Here is a 16,445-nt window from a genome sequence, read left to right as displayed (position 1 = left end):
CCTTCCCTGCTGGCTTTCCAATTTTTTCCCCAGCAGAGAAGGTTGGCAACAGCGATCACCCAATTGCGGGATGCTGCAATGACTGGGACCCTGAGAATTGGTCATAAACTCCTTTGTTCAGAACCATCATACCTTCAACAGTCACTGAACAAATGGTTGGAACTCAAGGAGTACATGTATTGTCTTCATTTTTATAAAATGTTTTGTTTTTAATATTAGCCCTTTTTAAACATTGTGAACAATCATAAGAAGCTTTTGATGAGAAAAATAAATGTTTCCAGATGACCCCAAATTTTACTTACATGAAACTCAGAAATCATGTAAAACTACGTTTTGCTTAAGGTAAGAATGAATGTTTGTCATTTTAAAAGATCTTCAATTAGTAGCCAAGCGTATAAAAATTTGAATGACCTGAAAGAATTTCCTACTTCTGCCCTGAACAGAATTCAAATTATTAGCTTTGCTATTTCCATTTTTGTATACATGTTGTGAATGTACAATACAATATAATACAATAGCAGAGTTGAAAGGGACCTTGGAGGTCTTCTAGTCCAACCCCCTGCCTAGGCAGGAAACCCTATACCGTTTCAGAGAAATAGCTACCCAACATCTTCTTAAAGACTTCCAGTGTTGGGGCATTCACAACTTCTGGAGGCAAACTGTTCCACTGATTAATTGTTCTAACTGTCAGAAAATTTCTCCTCAGTTCTAAGTTGCTTCTCTCCTTGATTAGTTTCCACCCATTGCTTCTTGTTCTGACCTCAGGTGCTTTGGAGAATAGTTTGACTCCCTCTTCTTTGTGGCAGCCCCTGAGATATTGGAACACTGCTATCATGTCTCCCGGGTCCTTCTTTTCATTAAACTAGACATATCCAGTTCCTGCAACCGTTCCTAGTATGTTTTAGCCTCTAGCCCCCTAATCATCTTTGTTGCTCTTCTCTGCACTTCTCTGCACTGATGTAGAGTCTCCACATCTTTTCTACATTGTGGCGACCAAAATTGAATGCAGTATTCCAAGTGTGGTCTTACCAAGGCATTATAAAGTGGTATTAACACTTCAAGTGATGTACAAATAATGCAAATAGATACACAAGCATCAGAACCATATTAAATGTAATGCTAAGAAAATGTATGGAATCCAGACTTTTCTGTATGTGCCATCTAGACCTGATTAAAACAAGATCATTCAGTTAAAAGTTGGCAATTCACATATGTACTGTATGGCTATACAGTAGCTCCTGTTCAATTCTAAAAATTGTTTGGGAGCACAAATATGTCCCTTGTTTACAACTCTTTAACATAATTACATCTTCTCATGGTACCAGGTAACAGCTTCAGAAGGCAGTTGTGCAATCCCAGGAAAACTCATAGTTGCTTTAAAAAGTTGCAGGAGATGCTATTTCTATGCTACTGCACATTCCAAAACACCTATCTGAATGGAATCCAAAGTGTGGCAGTGTCTTAATATGCAGTGGCTCGCTAATTCATCAAAATGCAACTTCACTGCATTTGATTGCACATAAAAACAGTCCATAATCTAATTATAATTGTTTATCAGACATCAGATAACTATTACAAAAATCTATTTGAATAGATATACACACATACGTAGATCACCATCAGCAACAACATACACAGTGTGGCTACTACATGAACTATCCATGTTTTCCATACAGTTTTAATATAGGAAGGTTCCCAGTCTGCAAATTATGCTGCTATTATGTATCATGTGAAAAGAGTGTGAAAAGAAGTTTCAGTTATCTATACACATTAAGCAAAGCCATGGCATGTTTAAATCATCTTTATTGAGCAACATTCACACTTTTTAACAAGCCATAATATGGGGCATTTATATCTGTTAATCTGTCATTTTACAAGGCTTAATGCTAGAACAATGAAAAACACACTTCATGTAGCATATTAGTGCGAACAAAACACTTCTCAAACCCCTGAGGCAGCTGCATCTTCTGAAGGCCAACCTAGCCATTTTAAGCACTTTCCCGGGTTTTCCATGTACATTCGGCTCAGTCGGTCATCTAAACAAAACAGCTGAATGCAGAGAAGGCACAAAGAACAACCTAAGCCTCAATTCTTCAAGGAGAACTTCACTTGTACAAAATATACTTTGTTCAGCGTGTCTTTGGATGCTTTACACAGCTCTAATTCAATCTTCCCACTTGGATTATTTTGAATTCCACGACTTCAATTTATCATTTTCCTCTAGTTTCAAAGTTTCCACTTGATCCTGAAATATGTCTTGTCAATGGAAAGGACACGACCACTCTTTTTTATTAGGGAGACTGATCTTATAAGCAATCTGTCTTTAACAGAATATATGAAGATGCTCATACTGTAATAGTACCAATTTTTTTTGTTTAATTTTGATTTTTAAATATTTTGTTAAATTTATTTAAGATCCATCTTGCCATGGGGATACTCTGGGCATCTTATAACAGTAAAATGAGGGGAAATGATTTTTAAAAATCAAATGTTAAGTAGGAATGGATTAAGTGCAAATGGAAAGATGCTACCAGTTCTATACATGTGTGCTTAAATCCACCATTGTACTCCATTTATATTAGCTATACTGTAAAAGAGTGAGGGGAAGTTCTATCTTTCTACTTTCTATGTTCAGCTATAGTATGAATGAAAGAATATTCAGGTCCTTTATTCATTGTGGGAATACCACATTTGAAAACTCACAATCAATTCTTCACAATTAGTCAGATTCCTTACTGGCTTGCAAAACTAGATAAAAGGTAACTCTTAGCTACTGAAAACATGAATGCTAATATTTGCAGCCTTCTACAAAATACACGCCTACAATTTAAGACCTGAGTTAGACATTTATGATATGAAGACATTTAAATTTTTTGCTTTGTCCAAAATGTTTACAAAAAACAATTCTGAGTGAGTGAGTGAGTGAGTGAGTGAGTGTGTGTGTGTGTGTGTGTGTAGGCATATACATTAAACAGCTTTTTGTAAACATTTTTCACAAGGCAAAAAGATCCATCTGCAATAAAATTTAAATGTCTTCATTTTGTATTCTTCAAACTTTCTATGGTCTTTTACTTTTAAATTAAATCTTCTTAGACTGGATTATCAGAATCTCCTGATTATGTTAAGACTCCTCTCTCCCTTGATCTTTCAGGGAAATATGGAAATCCTAATACCCCATGGGAGGTTTGTAGACGTTCTTATGAGACAAGGCAATTCAACAAAATACATTCATTGATCCACTTACATTAATGTTCCCGTAAAAGACATATATGCTGCTTGTTATACTTTTATGTAACAGCAGAGTTCAAATTGATAAGAATTGGATAAATGGATTCCACCAAATATGCACTATATAGGTAAAATTTCATTTGGGAAAGGTTCCAGATAGAAACATGTTTTACTGAATTGTGGATATCAGACTGCAATGCTTGATTTTGATTTGCTAGCTATACCTTAATATGCATGCAATAATGCATGCCACCAATGTAGATATTTGATTTTTAAGAAATTGAAGTTTTCAAGAAGCAATATTAAACAATGTTGCTATAAAAGTAGTTCAATAAGTCCAGACAAACAATCTACAACTCAGTACTCTGGGTGAAAAAATATTACTAGATACAGGTTTAAAAAGTATACATTTATATCCTATTTTTCACATTATAATATACCTAAATGCATGCCCACAATCTATTTAGAGAAATAAAATGCAATTATGCCATTTGAATAATCTGTGTTGAAGAATCAATCCCAGGCAGTTTATACAAGATTCTTGAAAGCAAAACACAAACTGAATAAACGAAAGGCTGTTACAGAAAGCTTTTTGAAGTTGCTAATTGCCTGAAAGAGCTTATGGATTTTCTCAAGATTTTCTCTGATTTTGTAATCTCAAACAAAGCACATCAAAAATCCCATCCTGTCTTTACAATAGTAAATTGTACATTTTCTACAAAATATAAAAATTGTGATTTGAAAATGGCTCTTAAAATCAGCACCACCCCACCATTTCCTGCTTTTCACTCCTACTCAAGAGGAGAAATAACATGGTAGGCTAAGAACAAAGAATTATTTTTTTTAAAAAAACAAAGGTTCCAGGGTCAGAATACCTGAGAATCCTTGGTAAATTCTGCGTCAGAGCTGGCACACCAGTGGATATAGAAAAGTGCACAAGCAGCAAAACGGAAAGAGACACTAAAATCGCTGAATTAATGACCACCGCCCCGCCAACGAAGCCAAATACAAATAGCAGCATGCATCCAGGACTCATGGCGCTGCGCTGGCATGGTGAAATGCAAGAACCGAGGCTACGCAGGGGACAAGAGAGTATCTTTGTAGTAAAAGTCTGTCATTGAGCTGCTGCCACAGAAACAATGCCATCAACAGCCGCTTTCCACTATCTTCTGCAGCAGCTCCAAAGCAAAATGACATCACCTCGCTCTCCTCCCCCACTTAGAAAGAAAAAAGCAATCCGAGCGGCTTCTCTTTGCTTCAGCATCTATGCAGCAACCTAAGGATACAAGCAAGCTCGTTGGCAGTTTCCTCCACCCATTACGCTGAACCTTTGCAGCTTGGCTCCACTTGATTGGACAGGAAACTCAGGCGTCTCCATAATGTAGACAAAGCTTTAGTTGGAGATGTCCTTTCATGAAATGTACACAATAGTATAAAAATGGAAATGAGATTCAGTTATTTCACACCCTTAATTGCATATCCTTTGGTTGTTCTTCATCTCCGTTGGAGAAGGGAAAGAAAAATCCTGCTACACAAAATGAGTTTTAATCCTAAAAAGTGTCAGCAAGGCAATCCCATTACAATATGTTCATTCCTCCTGCAAAACTTCTACAGTCTTTCTGATATTCCAGCAAAAATATGTGTGATTATTCATTATTCAAGATCAAAAATACAAAGGTTTGAAACAAAACTGAATAGGTTTTACTCAGGCAAAAATCAATGAAGCTTACCTAATTCTACTGTGCGTGATGGGCTCTGGCTGTTCACCTCCTGTCAACTGATGAAATTTTGCTCTTTCCAAGTGTTCCATGTAATTATGAATCATCTGTTGTTAAAAGGGGGGAGTAAAAGAGTTTAAACTGTTTCATACCTATTTAAGCTATTTTTTTTAATTATTTCCTTTCAGTTCCCCAGTATTCCCCCTATCAAGAAACTACTATCAGAGGTATGTTTTATGGACTTCAGACTATATAAATCATCCCATGCATCAAAAACTGTGTTCATAATACGTTAATTGTTCCAAAGTTATTTTACCCTTCCAATATACAACTTTATCTTAATTTACATTAATACAAGCAGTCCTTTTTTAAAAAACACCTCCACATTCTTATATAATTATACCATTTCAGCAACATGAGACAAATATACACTGTCACCCAAGTGCAAACCAAGAGAACCAGTAGAAGCCCCATCCGTGATCAAGTGGAAAAGATACCTTGATAAACTGAGAAAACTTCACATATTTGTTTGGGAAAAGATGGGTGGTTGGAGAAGGTTACACTGGTGCCCAGTTCTGATGCAATGGGAAACCATGATTCCTCATTATGTGAAAGGGTTGTGGAAGATTCTGTGAGGAAATAAGAAGTTTTCGCATCTTCTTTTAACTACAGAAGAATTACCTGCAAATAACTAAATTTGGGGGAACTGAAAACAAGTCTCAACAAAGAAAGGTTTCAGATCCAACTTTTTCAGAAACCATCATTAAACCAGTAACTTGACTTCTAAACACAAGAGGAGCTATGCTTCCAACTCCCTTTATTATGAGAAGGGGAATGGGATAGCAAAGTAGCTTCTGATTACATCTGAACTGAGCCAGAGAAGTTGACACTGGTTTTCATTTGGCACATTTAATATCCCACCCTTATTTTAAGTTTACAGTATATTTTTAAAGCGCACATGCTCAGAGCAATGTATCTGACATTATGAATTTTAGTATATTGTGTCAGCATGCCATTTATGCTACAATGAGAGACAGAAGGATATTGCTCTCACACCCTGGTGGTTTTTCCATTGTTGAAAATGAGATGTTGGTCTTTCTTGGTCTGGACTAGGTGAAGATCTTGGTTCAATTATTCTGTAGACTACAGCTGACTAAGGCTTTATTGCATTGTATCTTATGGGGGGGGGGGGAATAAGGGGAAAGAATAAGACAGTTGCAGAATCCGTTCATAATGAGTTTAGTATATTAGTCATTAACATGAATCCGTCCGATTCTACTACTTGTGTCACAATAAAATGCTTCCAGATCAATTTCATATAAATGCATTTTCTAAGATTCCTACTGTAGAATTAGAATTAATTGGAAATAAGTCTAGAATTAAAAAGTGCATGCTTAAGCTCTTTAATATACCAACAATCAATTGAGATACTTTTTTATCTGAGTAAATTAAACACATATACCAAGGGTTTTACCAAGAGTTAAGACAGCCAGATCTAAATCAAAGCTTCTAACAAAGGCTTTTTAATATCAGATAAAATATCACATTTCTAAAATGTGTGGAAAAATATTCCCCATATCTTCAGCATCAAAGTAGGATCAGATGATGCACAGAAAAGGACTCATATGCATGCTTACATGATTTCATAAAGATGGATGGCTTATTAAACATTATTCCAACAACTGTAACATTAAAATAGAAATATTTTCATAGGTAATTAATAACTCCCTTCACAGATAAAATTACAGATACATGTAAATTATAATTAGTACAAATATCTCTTTTTCAGTTCGACTATCTATAGCTAAGCCTATCATCATTTCATACTGCATTGTGGTCATTTGATATATCAAAAACATCTTCATAAACATTTCAAATTAAGCAAAATAACATGAGAGGCCACATTAATTATGTGGAAGTGAAATAATTAAAAAATGCTACTGTATGCAATTAATCAGAAAAAAATAGCATTATTTCTAATCTGTGATGTGTATTTTTGTAATTGGATAATATAAGACTTCTATATGGCTTTCAAATACTCAGAATAATATTGTGTTTCCCCCAAAATAAGACAGAGTCTTACTTTATTTTGACCCCCAAAATAAGCACAGATCTTATTATTTTGGAGATGTGGGAGGCAGCAAGTGTGGTCACCTCATGGCTGCTGCTGTGTTCCAATATTTTTGGGGAGGGCTTATTTTAGCACATGCGCTAAAAAGCCCGATTGGGCTTAGTATCTGCGGAGGCCTTATTTTCAGGGAAACAGGGTAATAATTTGCTTTTTCTTAATAAAAAAATAAAGAATGAAAATCAGGCATCATTGGTATTTTTACATTGTTGCTTATATAACCATAACATAAATTAAATGTTATGATCAAGAATTGAGTTTTTAAAAATATGCGTTCATTAATCCTGAGATTAATCCTGACTGACCAAGAACTGCCTTTATACTTTTCTTGGCAGTGTTTTCAGAAATAGTTTGCCATGGTCTGTTATTCTGTTATGCTCTTTTTCCTAGAGTGAGACTGACTGACCCAAAGTCACCCAGCTGGCTTTGTTTCTACAGGCAGAATTGGAATTCATGGTCTCCAGATTTCTATTCTAGCCAGCTGCCTTTATCCATTACAGCGCATTGTGTCAGCCTCCGCTTTGCTGCTGCTTCGGCTGCCATTGAAACAGGGAGGGGGGGCATGGTATTTGGGAGGGGACTCATTGTTGTGCTGGAGGAAGATTCTAGAGTTTGAACTGTCCACCTTACTGCGCATGTGGAGGAGGAGTGTTTCCCGCCAAGGCCAACGGAACCAACGTTGCATTCTGGTGATGCCTTTCGAAGTTATCTCACACCTGACAATTGGGAGAATTATGATTGGACTGTGCACGGGATGCCAAGGGGAGGGGAATGAATTATACAATATATTATTCGCTTTCGCGCCTAAATAATCAGACTTGGATGGTGGGCTTACACCAATGCAATTCCCCTCTCCTGAGGAATTTTAATGACTTTATGGCTGCAATGAACAGGAGGTTTGATGACCCGCTGATTGAGAAACGCGGGAAGGTGAAATTTATGGCCCTGAAGCAGGGACATAGACCAGTGGCTGAATATATTCAGGAGTTTCAACAGCTGTCAGCCTATATGAGGGGATGGTCAGAAGACGCTTTGTTAGATCAGTTTGCTGGGGGATTGAATGAAAAAATTTACCAACAGTGCATTAACAGACACCTTCCCCGCCGAGTGACTGCTTGGTATGAACATGCAGCAGACGTTGAGTTAGATTTGGCCAGACTTCAATGCATGAAAGAGGGAGAAGCGGAGAAGTCGCCCCCCCCCCCCCCGGTCGGCCCAAAAAGCCCCTGCTCGCACCAGAAGCGAAGGGAAACTTCGCCGGCAAGACTGAAAAGCTTTTAGCTGTGCTGGACTCCGGCTGTTCTCGCTGTATGATTAGTCCGGCGATGATGGAAAAACTGGGGTTGAAGTTGAGGACTTTAAAAACCCCTATTGTTTTTTGCCAGATTGATGGTTCTATTGCGGGTGGGGGCCCTGCTCATTTTTCTACTCAGCCGTTAGAGATGAAGATGGGAACCCATCAGGAGTTAATTACTTTTATTGTGGCACCTGGCATGGACCGGCCCCTTATTTTAGGACTCCCCTGGCTTCGTAAATGGAACCCTCGCATTAACTGGAGGAAGGGGTGGCTATGCATTCGCACTAGCGCGACCCCTGACAGGGAGGTTGAAACCCCAGACCCTGCTGATTCCAACCCCACTTTGGCAGCCAGGGGACAGGAGAGAATCGAAGGGGAAGAGAAAATTCCGAAGGAATATTGGGATCTAAGAGGAGTCTTTAGTGAGAAATCTTCTGATAAGCTCCCTCCCCAGACCCACTGATTGCACCATCGAGATTTTACCTGGAGTGGCACTTCCCAAGCCCCAGATATATTCTATGTCTCCTAGGGAGATGGAAGAAATGAGAAAATTCATTGACAAAAACTTGGAGAGAGGTTTCATTGAACCAGCTAGACCCAAGGTAGCAACTCCTGTGCTCTTCAGAGAAAAGAAAGATGGCTCTCTCAGATTATGTGTTAATTTCAAAAATTTAAACAGTATCTCTGCCCAAAACCTCTATCCATTACCACTAATGAAGGACATGCTAGCCCAACTGGGCAAGGGCCGCATTTTTACTAAACTGGACTTACGGGAGGCATACCATAGAGTCCGTATTAAGGAGGGGGACGAGTGGAAAACAGCTTTCAACTGTCCCCTGGGCTGTTTCCAGTTCCATGGGATGCCATTTGGCCTGCAGGGGGCGCCTGTGGTTTTCATGCAATTGATTAATGAGGTCTTGCATGACCATCTTTACAAAGGCGTTATTGTATATTTAGACGATATCCTTATTTACACGCAAACACGTGAAGAACACGTCAAGCTGGTTCGTACGGTGCTGAAGAAGCTTTGAGCCGCAGAGCTTTATGCCAAATTGTCCAAATGTGAATTCCATCAGGAGAAGGTGGACTACCAAGGCTATCATATCTCCCACGCGGGTGTGGAGATGGACCCCGCTAAGGTCAAAGCAGTCACTGAGTGGGAGGCCCCTCATACACGCAGGCAGTTGCAGAAATTTTTGGGTTTTGCCAATTTCTATCGCCAGTTCATCCCTTCTTTTGCTAACATAGCTCTTCCCATTACTAACCTATTGAAGTCCAAAGATGGGCCGAAACCCAGACCTAGCAAGCCATTGGATTGGACCATGGAATGTCAAGCTGCTTTTGAGAAGTTAAAACGACTTTTTGCCTAGGAACCGGTTCTGAAGCACCCGGACATGGACGCACCATTTGTGGTTCAGGCTGATGCCAGCAACGTGGCAGTGGAGGCCGTATTGCTTCAGGCCAATGATCAAGGTAACTTGCAACCCTGTGCATACACCTCTCGCAAACTCACTGACAAGGAGAGACGTTGGGCTATCTGGGAGAAGGAGACGTTTGCTGTTCGTTGGGCTTTGGCCACATGGCACCATTTTCTAGAAGGCGCTAAGCACCCGTTCGAGGTGTGGACTGACCATAAGAATTTAGAAGCTTTGAGAACTCCCCGGAGACTTTCCCCTAAGCAGATGCGCTGGGCTCAGCATTTCAATCGTTTTAATTTCACCCTGAAATACATTCACGGGGGGGAAGAACTTCATGGCTGATGCTTTGTCCCGGCTCCCTCAGTACAACTGTTCAAAGCTCAGCATGGTCCAGCCAGTCGTTCCCACGTCAAGCCTCGCTGCTCCTGTGGTTACTAGACAACAGGCACGTTCTAAAGTGGAGGTGTCCCAGGATTTTCTCTCCAATCTCAAGAACGCCCTCGCTCATGATGAGTGGTTCCAGCAGCATGTAAATGAATGCACCATGAGGGATGACTTGCCATGGATTGGGGCGAAACTTTACGTCCCTGCATCTCTTCGTCTGGTGGTTCTCCAACGGGCTCATGATTCCCGAATGGCGGGGCATTTTGGTTTCGTGAAGACGCTGCATCTCGTGAAACGGCAGTTTTGGTGGCCTTCTTTGAAACAGGACATTGAAGTTTATGTCGCCAGTTGTCCCGTTTGTGCTGCCGCTAAACGCCCGCCAGGGAAACCGCAGGGTTGTTTCAGACTGTGGCTCGCCCTGTCGCCCGTGGAGGGAGAGCTCTATGGACTTCATTGTCAAACTCCCTGAGAGCCAGGGGCACACTGTTATCTGGGTGGTTACCAACTTGTTCTCCAAGCAAGTCCACTTCGTCCCTTGCCCCAAGATTCCATCTGCTAAGGCCCTCGCAAAAACGTTCATTTCTCACGTTTACCGTTTACATGGGGTGCCTGACTGCATCATTTCAGATAGGGGTGTGCAGTTCACCTCCATGTTCTGGAGGGAGTTTCTTAAGTGGATTGGCTCCACCCAGGGCTTAACCTCCGCCCACCACCCTCAGACTAATGGGGCTTGTGAGAGGACTAATTCTGTTCTGTAACAGTACTTACGTTGTTTCATCAACTACCAGCAAGATGATTAGGTGGACTTGTTGCCACATGCGGAGGTGGCTTATAATAATTCTGTGCATAGCAGCATTGGTTTCACCCCTTTCCGGGTAGTGTCTGGACAGGATTTTGTGCCTATTCCTGAAGTTCCTCGTGAGCAAGTTTCATCTCTCTTTGAGTGGAGTGATCACCTTCGGCATGTTTGGCCTTTAGCACTTCAAACTTTGGACGCTGCGCATCGCGCACATAAGAAACAGGCGGATAAGAAACGGGCTAAGCCTTCTGATTACAAAGTGGGTGATCAGGTTTATCTGTCCACCAAGTTTCTTCAAACTACCCAGAAATCCAAGAAGTTAGGGCCTAAGTATGTTGGCCCATTTCCTATTATCAAGGTCATCAATCCTGTTTCCGTTTGCCTACAGCTGCCTAAACACCTCAGCCGGGTCTATCCTGTTTTTCACGTTAACCTCATTAAGCCTGTTCGCTTTTCATCTTTACATCCGCCTGTTGATCCGCCGCCCGGCCCGCTGTTGATTGATGGTGAGCAACATTTCGAAGTTCGCGAAAATTTCGACTCCCGCAGGCGGCGGAATCGTATTCAGTACCTGGTGGCTTGGAAGCATTTTCCCCCTTCTCATGCCAAATGGGTGGACAAATCCCATGTCCGGGCCCGAGTTGCTCCGCCAGTTCTATTCTGTTTATCCTGTCAAGCCCTAGTTTTCCATATTTCCTGACTTTTTCTTTCTCTCCCCCCCCCCCCCGGGCTGACCACTATCTTTAATCTTCACAAATTGACTCTTCTAGCATACAGTGACACACTACTGAAAACCTTTTTATTTGATACATCTATGTTAAGTTGTTCAACTTGCTGATGAATATAGGCAAATTTTAACTAAAATATTTAGTATTGTACAACTATGTTACAATGTTTTTTGTGTGGTCCATAATCTATTTGATACTTTGAAGAGAAACATGTTTTCAATCAAGTATGGGTAGTTCATTTAGCGACAGATTGAAGTTACAACAGCACTAAAAAAAGTGACTTCGGACCGTTTTTCATACTTACAATAGTGAAGCATCCTTGTGATCTTGGGATCAAAATTCAGATACTTGGCAACTGAGTCATATTTAGGATGGTTGCAGTGTCCAAGGGTCATGTTGACCTTATGACAAGCAAAATCAATGGGGATGCCAGATTCACTTAACAACTGTGTCACTAATTAAACAACTGCAGTGATTCACTTAATAACTGTGGCAAGGCAGGTCGTAAAATGAGGCAAAACTAATTTAACAAATGTTTCACTTAGCAAGAGGAAATTTTAGGCTCAATTGTAGTCGTAAGTCGAGGACTATCTGTAGCTTGTTTCAGTATTATCAAACAATGTAATGGATTTAATTAAGTTAACAGATATTTATGGTTAAGCAGCAGTAATGTATAACATATGTAATTTTAATTTCTTCTTTGTATATATCCCCAAGTATTATGATATAATAAATATCATATATTCTACAGAAAATGTCCACTCATAGAAGTCAAACTATTTTCTAATTTATTAAATCATATATTGAGGGTGGTCTTTATTAAATGCTTACTTCCCAGACAAAGTGGGAGGCATTTTATCATTATAATCAGATCTTTCCCATGCCAGAGCTATTACACCTATAAGAAAAAATAGGCATTTTTATAAGAACTAATATGATTACTAATATCAGTTCCTTTCAAATAAGTTTGTGTAATCATTTTGAATGCAATTGTTATTTCTCAGCAAATAACATGCTTCCTAAACTAAGTTGAAGAATATCTGGTGGGCTAGACATAGCTACAATTCTTTTGTAAATGAGGGATTGTGATATGAACAGAACCCAAACCCATTCAGAGAACAATAAACAATAACATTAAATTCTTGATTGAGATTTACAACACACATATATAGTAGTTAATTGGTACATAACAGTTAATTGGTAACATACTAAGTCTCTAAGGGAAAATAGAAATAACTTAATGTTCGTGAACTATCAATACCATTAAATGAGCAAAAGACATATCAAGGTATGCCATATGTTAACCAACAATACTCTAGACCAGGGGTGTCAAAGTCAAGGCCCGCAGATTGGATTCAGCCCTGTGGGTGCTTAGATCTGACCTTTTTGGCTGCCCTGGAAAAGCAAAGGACCGGGCTGCAATGCTTCTGCCAGCAAAAACTACCTCTATTTTTGGCTACAAGGGCCTCTTGCAGCCCTCTGTCAGCAAAAACGGAGCTTAGACTCCCGAGCTCTGCTTTCACTGGTGGAACGCTCGGGCTACCACAGGGATCCCCAACATGAGTAATGTCCAGCTGCCTGCCCTGGCCATACCCACCCAGCTACCCAAGGTCAAACACAACCCTGATACAGCCCTCAATGAAATCAATTTTGACCCCCTGCTGTAGACGATAAATGCAGACTACTGCAGAGAAAAAAAGATGAAATTATTTCTTATTATTCAAGATTTGATGAGGGCAGAACACAGGAATCAAATGCACAAGAAAGGCTTAATACTGCACCTTACAGATTTCTTCTCTGTTTATATTGTCTGTGATTGTGGCCTATTAATTCATATATATATTTCATTTGATAATAATGACTGATATCATATGTGAAATTTCTCCCACTACTTTGCCATAGTTACATTTTTTAGCTTGTAACCTTTAAATGTGTTCTCTATCTCAGTTTTATCAATGTGTAACATTCATTGCCAGCGATGTATAGAAGTATTAAACTGACCCACTTTGAGAGGTAACTATTGCTTGAAAAGCAAGAATATAAATTCCCACATACTATCTGTGAGATTCAAAAAGTGATCAGAACCCACCCCCCTCAAAATCATTACATAAAGTAAAAGACCTATATAGCTTTATTTCAATCTTTAACTTAATATTGTTCTTTGCATACTTTATATTTCTTTTCTTTTATCCTCTCAATTATTCTACAGTTTGACAATGATATACATAAACATCCAAAGGAAAAACCCCAATTGCACTGGCCACAATTATCATCAGTAGTACTTCACAGTAATTTTTGCATCAAGACATTATTCACTACTTGACAAATATAATCTGGGTATGTGTAGTCCTTGGCTTAAGACCATAATTGGGATTGGAACCTCCATCTCTAAGAGAGGCAGTGATTGGACCTGATTTTATGATTTTTTTGCTGCAGTCATTAAGTGAATCGCACAGTTGTTAAAGGGTTCCCACATTGAATTTGTTTGTTGGAAGCTCCCTGGGAAGGCTACAAATGGCAGTCACATATACAACTACAATAAATACATGCTGATTGACAATAACCCTAATTTTGATCATGTGGGGACACTGAAAGGAGCAGTTGTAAGTCAGGTTTTCACACTGTAATAAACAATCGCTAAACAAATGGTCATAAGTCAAGGATTTCATAATGAAAAAATGCTGCTAACCTTTTATTTAGACTATACTTTGGTTGGGCATTAGCCAGATTACATTCAATGATGTTGCCTTGAAAAGCATGCATATCTAATCCTTTTACCACAAGAAAATATGGGTTTAAGTGGCATATATCAGAAAAAGCTTTACAAAAATATACAAACATCTGAGAAGCTTGTTAGTGAAACAGAGGATGAGCTTCCAAAGTTCATGGGATCATCATTTCTATCATCCAGAGTTGTTTCAGAGTCAGATGGCATACCAGATGATAAGGATGATCCCTATTTGTAATGGTCATTATAACTGAAAAGAGTCCAGTTCAACAGACTGCTCTTCTCAATACTTTTTTAGGCAATTAAAAATAAAATTCTTATCTGGACTGATCAGTTGGCAGTAAAGGAACTACCTACCTTTCTCAATCATCTGCCAATCTTTCCCATGAGTTCTCCCTTGCCATATTCAATCATGCCACTAACCATGTGTCTGAACTCAAACCATGTGTTGTCAATAAGCCATCTGTGTCTATCTACCCTGTCAGCAATATTCAAGACCTAGTAATGCCTTTCCAAAAGCAAAGAATCAAAGCCTTATGAGATTTTTCAGAAAATGCTGATGCAGATTAATATTCTTTGAATACTGCCTCTATGTAATTCGTGAACTCAGGGACTTGTTCTTAAAGTAATATCTGGTTACCTACCTCTGTATGCCTTGAATGAAGAGCATTGTATTCCTTCTTTAGTTCCGCTTCCCTCTCCTCCAATCTACTAACTGAAAAAGAAAATAATTCATTCAGTTTACTATTTTCAACAATAGAAACAAAAGATGTTTACCTCAAACTAGTTTTTACAAATCCAAGCTATCAATTCAAAAGCTATTTTGATCTATCTTCAGGAAAAAGAAATATTCTTGCTTGCTTGTTGCTCTTGACACAAACCGAGAAAGCCAAATTTTAGAAAAAATGTGTTCATGAAATTTTTATGCAATATAATAGAAATTATCCCGAAAAACAAGGATTTTGCGCACATCGCCCAGTACCACATTGTTACAAAATCCTAGAGTTACATTTGATCATTCCCCCACCATATTAGTTTAACATTAGAAGTATAAAAATGAGAAACCTAAAACAGCACTACAACAGAATCAAATTAACAAATTGGCAAAGTATCATTAGCCAGCTATGTATGTTTTTAACCATGGGGAAGTAGAAAACAATAAAACATATCATAATAAGTTTGCTCAGCAGTACATCATTAGTTATTGTTTTAAAGAAGAGCTTAGCAGCCTCTAAGCACATAGCAAATATTAAATTTATCTACTTTATACCACCCTGATTAACTACACAAGAGAAAGTAGAGAAGATATATAATCTCAATTTCCTCTCAACTGAGCTATTTGTCAATTATACTTCTGCTCCATCTAGTGGATTACTTTATTGCCATTATGGGAACATATGTGGTGTCGATTAAAGGTAGTATTTTGGATTCTTTTGCTTCCTGAACAAACAGGAACGTTCTCCAGATTTGGTGGTAGCAAATTCATATAGCAAAAGTTTTTTAACCACCCTATATTGCGGCCTAATGCTCTCTATCAGTTTTCTTTAAACATCTAAGAGCATAGTCCGTTAATGTTCTTTATCCACAGCTAAGTAATTGCAAACTGAAGGCACTATCTGACAACAGATGGTCAACATGAAAAAGTTATTCAAAGACATGGATAATGTTTGGTATTATTGTATGATCAACAAGGTCAAAATATAGCCTCCTCCATATGATGGAGGACATTTCTCATCAAGCTTATCAAGTTTACCAAATTATTATCCTGTAGTCCAATATATCTGGTATACACACTAGGCTAGGGAAGATTGATATATAGTTTAAGTTATTTTTTTTAAACACTTTAATGGAAATACCTGGAACATATTTATACACAGAGAGAGAGAGAGAGCAGAAGAATAATTCCAGAACATAGCATGATACATTATTTTTAACCATTGATTGAAAAGTCAGCAGACCATTATGGCTCAAGGATATTCCTGATACAAAGAGAACCATAGCCTAACATTATTCTGCT

At 38.7% G+C, this 16,445-nt stretch overlaps 1 protein-coding gene across 4 annotated transcripts in view; it reads right to left on the bottom strand.

Moving 5' to 3' along the window:
- The window catches only part of SPAG9 (sperm associated antigen 9), a 112,773-nt gene that overhangs the window by 80,735 nt on the left and 15,593 nt on the right, over positions 1-16,445 (bottom strand). For 3 of the 4 annotated variants that reach the window (XM_032208833.1, XM_032208834.1, XM_032208835.1), the window contains exons 3-4: positions 15,073-15,143; positions 4,959-5,053 (exon numbers count right to left, since the gene is read on the bottom strand). In XM_032208833.1, the coding sequence (XP_032064724.1) occupies positions 4,959-5,053; positions 15,073-15,143 (166 nt within the window). Of the gene's footprint in view, positions 1-4,103; positions 4,931-4,958; positions 5,054-15,072; positions 15,144-16,445 lie in introns of those variants that run through there. The other variant, XM_032208836.1, reaches the window with a different exon arrangement.

The sequence above is a fragment of the Thamnophis elegans genome, chromosome 2 (genome assembly GCF_009769535.1).
Source record: "Thamnophis elegans isolate rThaEle1 chromosome 2, rThaEle1.pri, whole genome shotgun sequence".
In the NCBI taxonomy this organism is placed as follows: domain Eukaryota; kingdom Metazoa; phylum Chordata; class Lepidosauria; order Squamata; family Colubridae; genus Thamnophis; species Thamnophis elegans.
Note: the sequence above shows the minus strand (reverse complement) of the source record. Positions and strands in the feature narration are given on the sequence as shown.